Source organism: Pithys albifrons, chromosome 24 (assembly GCF_047495875.1).
Source record: "Pithys albifrons albifrons isolate INPA30051 chromosome 24, PitAlb_v1, whole genome shotgun sequence".
Classification (NCBI taxonomy): domain Eukaryota; kingdom Metazoa; phylum Chordata; class Aves; order Passeriformes; family Thamnophilidae; genus Pithys; species Pithys albifrons.
In genome coordinates this window covers 3645631-3660563 of record NC_092481.1, presented here as the reverse complement: position 1 = coordinate 3660563, position 14933 = coordinate 3645631, and the positions used below count along the sequence as shown (strand labels likewise).

Here is a 14933-nt window from a genome sequence, read left to right as displayed (position 1 = left end):
CAACACCCGTTTCTGTTGCTTTTTCTCCAAATCCTCATTTGCATTTAAATTACAAAAAAATGTAATTTGGGCCAGAATTTGAGCTGTTGGGCTGTTACAATGAAATTATATCTTGATGGTCAGCGGTAGCAGAGGCTTTTTATTACCAAGGCCTGGAAATACACTCAGCTAAAGGGCCTCGAGGGTTCACAAAGGTGAGTTTTGCCATGTCCAGGTGAGCTTTTACAACTTGAATTTGGGATCATGGAATGGTTTGGGTTGGAAGGGACCTTAAAGATCATCCAGTTCCACCCCCTACCCTGGGCAGGGACACCTCCCACCAGCCCAGGTTGCTCCAAGCCCTGTCCAGCCTGGCCTTGGACACTTCCAGGGATGGGGCAGCCACAGCTTCTCTGGGAAATCCATTCCAGAGCCTCACAATCCTCACAGTGAAAAGCAACTTTAGAGGGTAGTCCCTCCCCAAACCATCCCCCTGAGCCAGACCCTGGTTATTCCCAGCACCCCAGAGTCACAGGAGAGCCAGAAACTGCTTCCCATCTCTGATTTTATTTGACTTTATTATTTTATTTTTTAGAAAGCAGGGCTCCTATACAGAAATGCCACTGAAAAGGCCCCCAGATCCCAAAGGCTGGAGCTGGAAATAGTGGCTGAAGCACTTTGTGAGGTGGATTCAGCTCCATCCCACACAGAGCAGCTGCTGTAGCAGGGGGTGGGTTGGGGGCCCTGGGGGTTTCAGACACCTATAGACACATATACAGACATATATATTTATATCAGTACACAGAGAGCTCCCTCTGAGCATCCCAGTCGTGTTTCCCTGGGTCAGGATTCATCCTCAGTTTCCCAGCCCAGACAAGGGGCTGGAGCAGCTGGTTTTTGGGTGGGGAGAAGCTGGAACAGCCCCCAGATCCCTGCTGGGATGCTGCCAGAACAGGATGCTCAAGGTCCTTGTCACCCCACACCCTCCAGTGTATTTTCCTCCACCCATGTCCAATTTTTCCCAGGAATATTCTGGTTTCCTTAAGTCAGCTCAGGAGAGCCACGTTCCTCGCTGTGTCCCGGGCTCAGAGCTCTGCCCGAGCACGTTGGCATTTTAAAAAATAATGACTTGGAGCCTTTTAACCCGCTTTAAGGCCACGGCAGGCACGTCTCCCAGCAGGCTGGGAACTCTGCAGATGGAAAAAAGGCCCTGTGGGGATGGGAAATGGGGGGGGCTGAGCTGCCTGTGGAGCCCCAAGTCAACCCACAGCCCTCAGTGCTCGTGGGGGGCTGGCTCATGCCCCCCAACATGATGATGTGTCCTCAGAGGGGCTGCCCCACTCCTTGTGGTGGGTTCACCTTCCCTGTGTCCCCCTGTTCCTTCCCTGTGCTGTGGTGGGAATTGCTGCTCTCTGGTGTGCCATTCCCAGCCCCTATTCCAGGGTTGGATTTCAGGGAACACTGAGGCACTGGCTAAGGCAGGTGGAAGAGATCAGTGATTTGGGGTCACCACTCTCTTGGGGGTACCTCACAAACTGAGATATCAAGCTGGAGCCAGGAGTGAACCCCAAGATGTCCTGCTCCACAGCATGGGATATCCAGCCTGGTGGGACATCCTGAAATCCCACCATGGCCATGGAACAGCTCCAAACCTTTTCCACCTCAGGCTGCTGAGGGTTCTGCCAGGGGGTGGATGGAGGTGGAGAGCTAAAGAATGGCCTCCAAACCTCTGGGCTCCTTAGTCTCTCTTCTCAAGGAGCTGAAGCTCAGCTTTGTGGGACCCCAATTCCTGCCCTGGAGCTGATCCTCCTGTCCCTCACCCCACGAGCAGGCAGGGCTGTGGCAGCAGAGGATGAAGAGCCAAGCGTGGCCATGCCGGTGGTCCAGGACTCCATCCATGCCTGCAGAGGGATCCTGAGGAGCCCTGGGCATGAGCTGGAGATGTCCAGGTGGATGTAAAGATGAGCAGAAGGCTTTTGCCTGTGTGAGGTTGACACGGAGCAGGCAGAGGAGGAGGATCGTCCGACACAATTGATTCGAGACCCAAATGGGCAATTTCACCCTATTTGATTCCTTTGAAAAAGAAATTGGTTTTGGCTGCCTCGTTCTTCCTGACGGGGAGGATGCAATTTCCAGAGGCTCTGGAGAAAGGTGGGGCTGCTGAGGAGAGGTAATGGCTGTTATTAGCCTAAATTGATGCAACTGGAGGAACCAGACACAAGCCAGGCTGTGCCCCAGGTGCACCCAGCGCTTCCTCCAGCTGCATCAAATTGTCCACTCACTGCTATTCCTGCTTCCTCCAAGCATCCTCCTCCTCCTCCTCGACCTGTCCGATCCCCTGGCAATGCAGGCAGGAAGGGGAGAGGAAGGAGAACTGGTGTCTCACAGGGATTCAGGGAGCAGGAGGACCCATCAGTCATGGTTCAGCTGCAGGTTATGCGGTCCAGAGGTCCCTGGAAGGTGGTTCCTGTGGGATGTGCCGGGAGCTGGAGCTCAGCCATCCATTTGGAGGGATGTTGCTGCATCCAAATGAGAGCTGAAACCCCCAAATCTCTTCCTCTTGCAGGCTCTGGGTCCTTTCCTCAGTGCCTGGGGAATTGTGAAAGGAAGGGGATCATTTTGTTCATCTTCTTCTGGAAAAAAGTGACACAACCCCATCCTATCCTTTTTGGCTCTGCTGTGAAAATCTGGGCAGGGCTGTTGCTCATCCTTCTCCTGATGGGCAGGGAAGGGAGAGCCCTCGGCGCTGCCCGTTATTCCATCATAATTACTTCAGCACTGCGAGAAACAACTGAGTCCTCACAAATTAGTCCCTTAATGAGGTTCCTCTCAGGCTTAATGTCTTCATCAGTTCCCCATCACCCTGATGGATGCTCGGGATGATGGGAATTTGACATTGGCACATGGATACAGGGTGAGCTTCAGACATGCCCTGCTCCAACCCCTGGCAATTCTGTATTCCCTGCATCACATCCATGTCCAGGCCTGCTCTGGCTGCAGTCAGAGGTCTCTAAATAACAGAGTAAGGACAATGACAGTAGGAAGTTCTTCTCTTGGAGCAGTTCCAGATTGAAGGACTCCAGGTATGGATCTGGAGCTCTTTGATTACAGTGTCATCATTTTCTCTTCCCGTTTCTGGTTGTTTCTTGGACACAGCTCAGAGGGGGATAGAGGGAGATTCCAGGATCCGGCAGAGGGAACAGCCTCAAGTCATGCCACAGGACATTTAGGTTGGATATTAGGAAATGTTTCTTCACCCAAAGGATTGTCCAGTCCTGGCACAGCTGCCCAGGACAGTGGTGGAGTCCACATCCCTGGAGGGATTTAAAAGCCATGTGGATGTGGCTCTTGGGGATATGGGTCAGTGGGGTGGCCTTGCCAGTGCTGGGGGAGAAGTTGGACTTCATGATCTCAGAGGGCTTTTCCAACCTGAATGATTCTGTGGTCCAATGATCACCCCCTGGCACAGTCCCCTTATCCATGGGGGTGTTTCCTCTCTTGCCACAGGCTCTGGTGCCACCCTGGTCCCTGCAGGAGGAGAAGCACATGGACATTGCAGTCCTGGTGTCCTGGGCCAAGAGGGAGAGTGACAGCCCTTGTTGGGTGGAGTTGGTCAAGGTGGGAGCAGCAGCAGAGCAGCTCTGCCCAGGTTGACTCTTCTGGTCCTCTGCCTTTTGGTGAGTCCAAATTCCCCCATCCCACTTCTCCAGGATGACCAAAGTCTTGGCCTGGGCACAAACCCCAGTGCTCTGCTAGAACTCCGTGGTGGTGACCTGGGTGACCTCGGAGCGCGGGTCGTCCCCTGCGCGTCCCCGGCAGCCCCGCTGGGGGCTGCCCACCCCTAGTCATGCCGGCCTGGTGGGCGCTTCCGAGGGGGTGCAGGTGGACACCCGCTCCCTCGTGGTGTTCCTGGCACGGGAGAAGCTGTTCTGGTCCACGCGGGCTCGGAAGGGGAGGCAGAACTCCCGGAAGCACCGCTTGAAGTTTTCATCCAGGAAGGCGTAGAGGACGGGGTTGAGGCTGCTGTTGGTGTAGCCCAGGGCGATGCAGAAGTGCAGGCTGGCCACCACGTAGGGGTTCTTCTTGTCTATGTCCACCAGCGTCCAGACGATGACGAAGATGTGGATGGGGGTCCAGCAGATGATGAAGGCGGCCACCACCACCAGCACCATGCGCGTGATGCGCCGCAGGTTCCGGTCCTTCTCCTTGGAGCCCGACAGGAGGCGGACGCTCTTCAGGCGGAGGATCATCAGCCCGTAGCAGATGGTGATGACCAGGATGGGCACCAGGAAGGCGAAGATGAAGACGCAGATCTTGGTGACAGTGTCCCAGTAGATGGGAGGGTCGGGGAACTGGAGGGTGCACAGCACCATCCCATCTGTGGGAGAGAGGAGGGTCAAGGAGGGAGGTGGTGGGGAGTTATGGGGGTTAACCAACTTCTGCAGACCCCCTAATCTGAGGTCATTGAAGGAGAGATTGATATGGAGCAGTTCAGTGTATTCTTGAATGAAAGCTGTTTGTGGTGTACTCTTGAGGGGGAAGGAACCACCTGCAAAATGCAGGAGACTTTTGGGCCAGTGGAATGTTTCCATGTATGGAACCTGAGCTGACTGACCAATTATGAGATGACACAGAGTAGAAGAAAGTAGATAAAAGTAAAGCTGTAACTAAAAATAAAGTGCTTTGTCTTCAGTGTAATCCTTTGGCTCAAACTGCTGCCTGAGTTTGTCTCTGTGTCCTCTGACCACCACAAATCAACCTTACCCTGACAGGGAGTCTGCTGGAGCTGCTCTGCCTTCTGGGGGCATGTCTGTGCTTATTGGAACCCCAAGGAGATTCCCCCTGCCCATGGAAGGCTGAGGGGACTCAGTGGGTGCAGTGACCCAGGGACCTGCTCCCTGCAGAGCTCCTGGGCCATCCCCACGCTGCCTCCTCCCAACCCAGGGTGGACACATCCACATGTCACCTTCCACTGAGACCTGTCCACTTCCTCAGGATGCCCAGAGCTTTCCCAGCACCCAAGGGCTGGTGTCCCCACACAGGAGCTGTGGGTCTCAGTGTGGGCCAGCTGGGGACTTTGCAGCACCACTGGGGCTGTTTTAAGGCACCTGATTTCAGATATTCACAGAATATTCTGAGTTGGGAGGGACCCACAAAGACCAGCAAGTCCAACTCTGAAGTGAATGGCCCGTGTGGGGATTGAACCCATGACCTTGGCATTATCAGCACCGTGCTCTAACCAGTTTGCACCCCAGGAGCTGGGGAGGGGCACTGGCTGGACTGGAGATGGGGAAGGCTGAGGTGTCCCAGCCTTGAGGGGAAGGGAGGACAATTTATGGGACAGTTTCCAAGGTGGAAAAATAACACCACAATGCTTTTTCCACCACAGGGCCCATTCACGGTCCCATGGAGGGGTGGCCATCACTGACCACAAACCTGCTACAGGTGTCAAGTTTGATGGGTCACCCCTGGGAGGAACAGAGAGGACAGGAGGGGACTTGTCCCCAAGAAACCACTTGCCTTTTGACTTGGTGACTGCCATGACCATGATGGGCACCCCAATGAGGGAGGAGAGCACCCAGATGCAGACATTGATGATCTTGGCCTTGGCTGGTGTGCGGAAGTCCAGGGCCTTGACCGGGTGGCACACGGCGACGTAGCGGTCCACGCTCATCATGGTGAGGGTGAAGATGCTGGTGAACATGTTGTAGTAGTCAATGGAGAGCACGACCTTGCAGAGCAGCTCCCCAAAGGGCCAGGTCTCCATGAGGTACTTGGCACTCTGGAAGGGCAGCGTGCTGGTGGCCAATGCATCGGCCAGTGCCAGGTTGAAGATGTAGATGTTGGTGGCTGTCTTCATCTTGGTGTACCTGGGGAAGGGAGGGGGCACGGGTGGTCAGGGCACTCAGCATGAGGAGGAGGAGGCAAATCCTGACTGTCCCTGGTGCTCTCAAGGCATCACCAGCTTTGGGGGGCACAGGGATGTGTTGCCATGTGGCCTTTCTGCACCACCAGTGTGCTCAGAGCCCTTCCAGGTGCCTCAGGGAGCACACTGAGAAGGACACTGAGCTGCTGGAGTGAGCCCTGAGGTACCCACCAAGCTGATTAAAGGGCTGGAGCAGCTCTGCTGTAAAGAAAGGCTGAAGAATTGGGATTGTTCAGCCTGGAGAAGAGAAAGTTCTGGAGTGACCTCACTGTGGGCTTTCCAGGACCTGAAGGGGCTGACAAGAAAGGTGGAGAGAGACAATTTACAGGATCCTGGAGTGCCAGGACAAGGGGGAATGGCTTCCCACTGACAGATGGCAGGGTTAGATGGGATATTGGGAAGGAATTCCCCTCTTTGAGAGTGGTCAAGGGCTGGAATGGATTTCCCAGAGAAGCTGTGGCTGCCCCATCCCTGGAAGTGTCCAAGGCCATGCTGGACAGAGCTTGGAGCAACCTGGGCTAGTGGAAAGTGTCCCTGCCCATGGCAGGGGATGGAAGTGGATGATGTTTAAGGTCCCTTCCAACCCAAACCATTCCATGATCCTGTGATTCTGTGCTTGTGTTCATGTACAGATTTAGCATGTGCTGAAGTCACAAAATCATGGAATCCCAGAATGGTTTGGGCTGGGAGGGACCTTAAAGCTCATCCAGTTCCACTCCCCATCCATGGACAGGGAGCCACCCACTAAATCCTGGTACCTGGGCAGGAGGTGACACTCCCAGTGCTGAGCTGGGACCTGCAGAGCACAGCTTGGTCCTTACCAGGGAGGTGACACTCATCCCATGCCTGCCTTTATTCAAAGGAATGGAGAACTTCCCAGAGAAGTCAAATCTCCATGAGTTCAATTTACTCCATTTCCCTGCATCAGTTTCATGATGTCCTTTATCCTCCCCAACCCTCCTTCATCTGATTTTCCACCCAGTAACTCCTGATTATCCAGCCTGCTTCCCTGTCGAGTTTGCTTGCAGAAATTGGATCGATTACCCCCGGAAACAGGCCATCTGGAAGCAGCTCAATTAGCCAGCCTGGAGCTCCAGAGCCTTTGGGGAAGCCTGGCTGATTCCCCTGGGGCATTTGGCAAGGGCTGGCTCTGGTACTTGTCACATCCTGGCATGAGAAATGCCCCGTCCTGTGTGCCCAAACCCTTCCTGAAGGGATGAGACAAAGTTTTGGTGGGTGTCAGAGCAGCAGGAATGTGTGTGTGTGTCCTGGGAGCATCCAGCCCTGCAGGAGCTGCTCAGTGGGATGCTCGGAGTGTTGTGATGGGTTGGAAGCAGATGCTGAGGGGTCTGCTGGGGGTCCTCAAAGGCCAACACGTTGGGCTTGGGTAGAGGAAGCTCTGGATTAAGGTCAGGGCTACACCAGGAGCTCCAGCCCTTCCCTGTGCTCCCTTCCAGAAAATCCTCTGAGCATCCTCCACAGCCCCGAGCTCGTTTAGATGCACCCTGATTAATTAACAACGGGGTTTGCACACAAGCATCTCTGTGCATGGCTAAACCTGCTTGGAGCATCGCTGGGGTGGGGCAGGGAGGGGGAAACAACCCCTTGGTTGCTGGATGGAAAGATTGTTTTGCTTGGAGTGATTAAAAATGGATGGAGAGGGACATTTTATAGGGGTGATAAAGGGTAAGACAATTCTAAACTGACACAGGGCAGGTTTGGGTCAGATGTTAGGGTGGAATTGTTCCCTGTGAGGGTGGGCAGGCCCTGGGACAGGGTGGCCCCATCCCTGGAAGTGTCCAAGGCCAGGCTGGAGCAACCTGGGCTGGTGGGAGGTGTCCCTGCCCATGGCATGGGGTGGGACTGGATGGGCTTTAAGGTCCTTTCCAGCCCAACCATTCCAGGATTCTGTGATAACTGGCACAGCTCATCATGTGTTGGGGGGACATGGAGTAAACTGGGGAGAGGGATTGAGTAGTTCCCACCTCAGGTGATGCTGCCCTGGCTGGAGCCTGGGAGAGCAGGTTGGTGGAGCAAAGAAGAGAAAGCTTTAGGGTGACTTGATTGTGCTTTGGGGTGACCTGATTGTGTCCTTTCCATACCTGAAGGGACACAGCAAGAGAGGTGGAAATTGGACTGGGATTGATGGTGCTGCCCACTGCCTTCCCTTTATCCTTTCTCCATCTCAGCAGGGCAGCAGAGTGTGTCAGTGGGGACAGAGACCCACTGGGTCCTGCTGTCAGCAAAACCAGGAGCTGGAGGCTGAAAAAACCCATTTCTCTCTGGGAGAAAATAGAAAACAGCAGCTCAGCCCAGCTCCAACAGCCTTCCTGTCTCCTTCACCGAGCCTGCAAATGGCAGCCCCTTGCCCAAGGGTGGAAATACTCGAGTTGAGCTTTTGTTTTTTTATTTATTTTAAATACAGCATTAAAAATGTCTTGCCCTTGAAAAGTCCTTTTCAGTTCTCTTTAGTGTTATTTTCCAAGAGGTTTTGCAAATGCATCTCTTGGAAAAGTTTCCTTCCAGGTTAAACAAAAACCTGAGAATTTGTGGTATTTTCAGGTTTTGCCTCTCCTACGAACAAGCAGGGTGGGTTCACATGTCTTTGGGCTCTGGTTTTTTGAGTAAAATGGGGGGGAAAATCAGTTTTTCATTCTGTGCTCTGCCAGATGTGCTGGGTAAGGACTTTCCAACCCCTGCCAGATGTGCCAGGGGTGGGGGACAGGCAGGATGGGGCTGTTGTCCCTTCTCCAGGAACGATGGGGCTGGTGAGGGCAAAGAAGTGATGGGGGTGACTGGGATGGTGGGGATGATTGAGGCGGTGGCGTTGACTGGGATGATGGAGTTGACTGGGATGATGGAGTTGACTGGGATGATGGGGTTGACTGGGATGATGATGGGAATAACTAAAAAGATGAAGATGATGGGGTTGTGCAGGTGATGATGGGGATGACTGGGATGATGGAGTTTACTGGGATGACGGAGTTTACTGGGATGAGGAGCATGACTGGAATGATGATGGGCACCACTGGGACAATGACGGGGATAGCTGGCACGACTGGGATGACGATGGGATAACTGGGATAATGGGGATGACAATTTATCCCTCGGCACTGGCATTTTGGGGCAGGATTCACCCCCTCCAGGCTTGGGCTGAGGTTCCAACCCACTGCACAGGCTGGGGAGTCCATCCTGGTGACCCCCCTGAGCTGCAAACGAAGCTGCTGCTGCAGCAAAGAGGTTTATTACCCACATTAGAGAGAACCATCCACTGCTGCTGATGGAGCTCCCCAGGCTGCCAAAGCCATGGCAATTAAGCGAGTGCCTTGATTGGGAAGTTACGCACTTGAACGGAACAATCTGGGAGGTGTTGATGGAGAGGAGAGGCAGGAGGGGATGGAACAAGCACAGGGCAGCTCTGCATTCCAGCCTGGACTCCCAAGTAGGGACCCCCCTCTCCAAACCTCTTGGAAAATGAATAAGTGAAAGAAAAGTGAATAATAAGTGAAAGAAAAACTCCTGGAGCTACTAAAAGCCACTGCCTGGAAGAGCCTGGCTTAACAAAGCCTGCACCCAGCTGTCCCTACAGCCTGTGTGGGAGCTGGCAGGGGGCTGATGGGCTCGGGGAGGGGGTGGGATGGGGGCGCTCACTCGGCTGCAAATTGTTTCCAGGGGTGCTTTTAAAAGCAGTGGGAATGGTCAGAGCTGTGATGGGGAGGGTGCTGGGCATGCTGGGCTCCCTCCTACTGTGTGGGTGTCCCTGCCCGTGGGGTTGAGACAAGATGGTCTTTAAGGTCCCTTCCAACACAAATCATTCCACAATTCCATGAGTCTGTGTTTAATTCCAGCAGCAGTTGGAAAATGGGGGGCTGGAAGCCACAGTGGTGGGATCTGTGGATCTGTAGAGTCAGGCTTGCTAAAGCCTGGCTAACTTGAGGTTACTCAGTGAGTAAAACAGGGGGGATGTTGTTTACACGTGAAATTGTTCTCCTTAAAACACCTTCCCCTCTCCCCACCGAGCAGAACCAGCTGGAGGGGGTCTGATAACACTCATCCCTCACCCTGACACCGCTCCTGGCATCTGTCCCTGCTGCAATTACCTCAATTTGCTTTTTCAGACCAGGGCTCATTTTTAACTCCGCTTCGAGTGGGTGAAAAATCCTGTTGGGTGTCAGGTCGGGTCAGGAAGTGACACCTCAATCCCTGTTCCCATCGCCCACCCTGCGGGATGGGTGAAAGCAGAGCCCAAAGAGTGGGGAGCTGGGGCTGTGGGGGAATCATCACAAGGGTGATGGGCAGCCCAGAGTGGCTCATGGACACGTTTCAGACTCTTTTCTCCCCTCTGGTGAGTCACCACAGTTGTTTGTGCACTGACAGCGCCGGTTGTGCTGACCTCCTGCAAGGATTGCTGTGGCCTGAAAGTGATGGGGAAGGGGGATGGAAATGGTTTAAAAGGGGAAATTTGCTTAAATCAAGACACCAGCTCTGGTTTGGCCCTGTGGTTCTGGCCAGGCTGGGGTTACAGCAATGCCTGAGGTGATGGGAATTGGGATTAATCCCACAAATCCTGCACCCACAGAGCAAGACCTCTCCAGTGTGGGAGGGGGGGGCTGCAACGCCCAGCACCCAGTGAGATCCTTGTGCTCCCTCCTGCCAGGCTGGAGGTGCCACTGCAGAGTGTGACAGTGAGCACAGCCCCATCCTCTCTGCCATCAGGGTCTGGGAGCCATGGAGGGGGCTCTGCCAGACCCCACTGCTGGTGCAGGTCCCGTGCTCTGCAAGACTCAGCTTTATTGTCCCATAGTCCCCATCTTAACCAGGCAGGACCAACCAGTGCCATGGACAAATGGTCTGGCAGGAGATTTTGTTCCTTAGCATAAGTGCCAGGCTGGATACATCAGTGCCCAGTCTTCAGAATGGGTGGTACTGGGATCCTGCTCCTTGTCCTGGGCTGCAGAGACCCCCCAGACTCTCTTCCTGCCCAGGGAAAGCCTCAGCAGAGGTCCCGAGGTCCTGGATGGAGCCACAGCGGGGTTTGGGGTCCCCTGGGACAGGAGGGGGTCTCTGTGCCGCTGGAGCTGGTATCCCACGCTGAGGGGCTCAGGGACAGCTGGGCCGTGGTGGGAGCTGGGGCTGGGCCAGGCGGCTCCTGCTCTTTGTTAGAGCAAAGCAGGAGTCGGGCGGCTGCGGGAGGCGCCGGCAGGAGCAGGAGCTGGGAATGGGCTGGGTGGGTAATTTTCACTGATGAAGTGGGGTGGTATCAGCGGGAGCTCCCCAGCCCCTCTGCACCCTCCCTGTGGACAGGGCAGCTCCCAGCCCACGGCTCCTCTTCCTCACACAGGGCAGCTCCCAGCCTGCAGCGTGACCAGCCCTGTGGCTCCTCTTCCTCACACAGGGCAAGGGACACTCAGCAACGCTGGGGTCGGGTCGTGTCCCCCCAGACAGGGTCCCTGCACCCCCCGAGCTGCTCCGTGCACACACAACCCCTGCTTTTACCCCTTGTTCAGCACCTGGACCCTGCCCTGCCCCATGAACAGGTGTGTGCTTGGACACAGACTATTCACACAAGTGTCACACCCATCTCGGTGCTGCCTGAGCACGAGCACCCGGTGCACACCCACCCACCCTCCTGCTGCTGCTGCTGCTCACACCCAGAACACACTCACACCCATTGCACACTCAAGCTCAGGGCACACTCACACCCACACCCACTGCACACTCGCACTCACCCCTAGTGCACCCTCACTTTGCTACTGGTTCACACTCCGTCCCAGTGCACTCACATTCCTGGTGCTGTCTCACCTTTGGTGCACACACTCACCCCTTTGCACACCCACTCCTGGGGCACACTCAGTCCTGGGCACTCACACAATCCTGGGGCACACACTCAGTCCTGGGGCACACACACAGTCCTGGGGCACACACACAGTCCTGGGGCACTCACTCGGTCCTGGGGCACACACTCAGTCCTGGGGCACACACTCGGTCCTGGGGCACACACACAATCCTGGGGAACTCACTCACATTCCTGGGGCACACTCACATTCTTGGGGCACACACTCGGTCCTGGGGCACACTCACACCTGCTGCTGTCTCACATTCAGTGCACACCCCCTCGAGTCACCACCTCACACCTCGCACGTGCTGCACACTCATCCCCAGCACACTCTGCCCTCTCACACTCCATACCCACCCACCCCGTGCCCATCCGCCCCCCGTGGGGACCCCCACTCTCACCTGACGATGCCGTACATGACCAGGACATTGCCCAGCAGCCCCACCACGCACACCACGGAGTAGAGCGCGGTGATGACGATGGCGATGAGGATGGACGTGGCATTCTTGGCCCGCTGCGGGCTCGTCTCGTTGCCCCCGTGCCCGGGCAGGGGGGCCCAGGCGGTGTCGTTGTCCCACGGGGTGGCGGGGGCCGAGGGCAGCACCGAGGGCAGCACCGAGGGCAGCGCCGTGCTCAGCTCCATGGGCACATCCATGGGCAGCTCCATGGCCCGAGGGCGGCCGTGGCCCCGCCGGGGCTCCCGGGCGCATCCGAGCGCCGCGGGTTCGAGCCCCGCTCCCGCCCGGTGCCGCCGCCGCTCCCGCACCCGCGCGGGGCCGGGGACGCTTTATAAACCCGCGTGTCCCCCGAGCCACGTGGGGCCGGGGGCGGCCCTGATCGCCTGCCCGCCCCCCAGCTCCCTGCCAGCACCCCCCACTCGCTGCCTGCTATCCTCCCCCTGCTCCCTACCTGTGCCCCCCTCCTCGCGTCCCTGCCTTCCTCCCCCTGGGTCCCTGCCTGCCTTCCTCCTCCCCGCGGCAGGTCCTTGTCTCCCTCTCCGGTCTCTTTTTCCACCATCGCTGTCTGCTACCCCAATCTCTCGCCTGCTCCCCCTATCACTGCCTGCCCCCCATCCCCTCCTGCCTTCCCCATCCCTCCGTTCCTGCCTGCCTTTCTCCCCCCAAGTCCCCACCTGTGCCCCCAGCCTTGTGCCCCCGTCTCTCTCTCTCTCCCCCGATCCCTGCCAGCCTTCCCTCCCGATCCTGCCTTCCCAGTCCCTTGGGATAAGGAGGGATGCTGGAGGAGCTAGAGGGAGTTTCTGGGGGCTCAGGGGGGGTTGCTGCTGCAGGCTGAGGGATTTAGGGAGATGCTGCAGGGTGGGGGTGCAAACACAGCCCCACCAGCAGCACCAGCTCAGCAGAGCTGGGCTTTGTGGGATGCTGAGGGTCACCTTCCCCTTTCCAAGGATCCTTGCCAGCCTTAGGGCAGGACCCCCCTCCTCTAGCAGGACTCCCCCCTTTCAGGGTCTGCAAAGCTGAGGGGAAGGAGCCTAATTTTTCCTGGAGCCCCAGTGGATGTGGGGAGACCCACATTTGTGGTGTCCCCATCTCTTGCTTTGGGGATGGATTAATTCATTGCCCTGGGGGGCGTGCTGGGCGTGCCAGGGAGGATGACCTGGTGCAGTTCTGGGTGCTTTTGGCTCAGGAGGGACAGAGCAGGGGACACAGGACATGGAGGAGAGGCCAGCAGCTGGTTCAGCCCTGGAGACGGAGCTTTCAGTCTGCACAGAGCTCTGCCAGCATCAAACTCCTGCAGTGCCGAAGCATCCAGACATTTCATCAAGAGCCTCATAAAAATGCCCAGGAGGGAATTAATGGCTTTTCATTCATCCCATGGTTCAGATGATATCCAGCTCCAGGGCCGCTGAGCAGGGAGGCAGGAACAACGTGCTGTGGATTTCTGTCAGCACAGTGAGGGGTTTGGTGGCCGAGGCTTTGTCCCAGAGGGATGCTGGGATGGGTATGGGCAGGAATTGGAAGCATAGGGATGGATTTAATGTGTGTATCTTGGGTCCTGCACTTGGGATGCATCCCCCTCTTTCACTGGAGGGTCTTCCCATTCCTGTGATGGGACAGGACAGAGGGGCACATCCTGCTGCAGCACGTGGTCCTGGACACAGGGTTTAAAACACCATCTCGAGGTGAAAACACCCTCCCAGACCCAGAGCGAGGTGTTGAGTCTCTGCCCTGCCCGGCTCTGACGCAGGAGGGCTCCTGATCACTCCCAGCGGGAGGAAAACGTCGGGTCAAGGAGTGTAAAACAGCTTTTAGCGTGGCTGAGGAGCTCTTTGGAAGAGGATTCATCCCTTCCCTTGGCTGCCGGCACGGCCGGAGCCCTCACCCTGACCCTTTTCCAATGGGTTATCTGTAAAGGACTAATCATCCTGGCAGGTTCCAGCAAACACGTCCTCTCGGCTCAGCTCCGGCATTGCTTTGAATTTTATTTTTTTTCCAGCTGGAATGTTAAAAATAAACCCAGAGGACACATAAAACAAATGAAAAATCTTTAAAGGGCTTTGGTGTTCATCTGCCTGCGCTTGGTTGTTGCTGCTCTGCCTGCCCAGTCCAGCTCCTGCCATGGATGGGGTTTCCAAATTTGGGGAAACTGAGGCAGGGGGAGCAGGTTGGACAGGGGAGCATCACCCCATTGAGGTGCACAGAGCCCGGTGGCTCCTGAAAATCCTGACTCCCACTGACTTCTCTCTGCATCCCAAGTTTCATTGATGCCACTTTATCTTCCCTGGGAGGGTGGGCAGGCCCTGGCACAGGTTGGGCAGAGAAGTTGTGGCTGCCCCATCCCTGGGAGTGTCCAAGGACAGCTTGGACAGGGCTTGGAGCAGCCTGGGCTGGTGGGAGGTGTCCCTGCCCATGGCAGGGGGTAGAATGAGTTGAACTTTAAGGTCCAAACCCATTCTGTGATTCTGTGATCTTGGATTGAGCTCTGCTCTCCCGTAGGATTGCTCCTCTCAGAAAGTTCTCCATGGCAATGCCTTTGTTCTTGTTTTCTCCTCCACATCCTGAAAAATGGATAAATAATAAATCGAACTGGGGAGGTGAGAGCAATGCTGAGACTGTCAAGAAGGAAAATTCACGTTGCTCATCTGCCTGGTGAGCTGGGATCCATCCAGGGGGATTTATAGCTGGAGCCACTGACGGCAGCATTTTGATTTACTCAGAGGCTGCAAACTTGACA

The 14933-nt window shown here is 56.0% G+C and overlaps 1 protein-coding gene across 1 annotated transcript; it reads right to left on the bottom strand.

Annotated features, from left to right (window-relative positions):
* Positions 1-647: 647 nt before the first annotated feature.
* On the bottom strand, positions 648-12495 carry OPRD1 (opioid receptor delta 1). Its single transcript, XM_071576909.1, has 3 exons — positions 12143-12495; positions 5500-5849; positions 648-4357 (listed from the first exon to the last, which is right to left on the bottom strand). Exons 1-3 carry the CDS (start codon positions 12406-12408, stop codon positions 3825-3827), a joined length of 1149 nt encoding a protein of 382 aa, XP_071433010.1. The 5' UTR covers positions 12409-12495; the 3' UTR covers positions 648-3824.
* Between the last annotated feature and the right edge of the window lie 2438 nt (positions 12496-14933).

Excerpts from the sequence above, each read along its gene's own strand:
- OPRD1 (XM_071576909.1), bottom strand. The coding sequence starts at position 12,408 with ATGGAGCTGCCCATGGATGTGCCCATGGAGCTGAGCACGGCGCTGCCC. Across the intron at positions 5,850-12,142 it reads GTCATGTACGGCATCGTCAG|GTACACCAAGATGAAGACAG; the intron begins GTGAGAGTGGGG and ends TCCCTTCCCCAG. Across the intron at positions 4,358-5,499 it reads GGCAGTCACCAAGTCAAAAG|ATGGGATGGTGCTGTGCACC; the intron begins GCAAGTGGTTTC and ends TCTCTCCCACAG.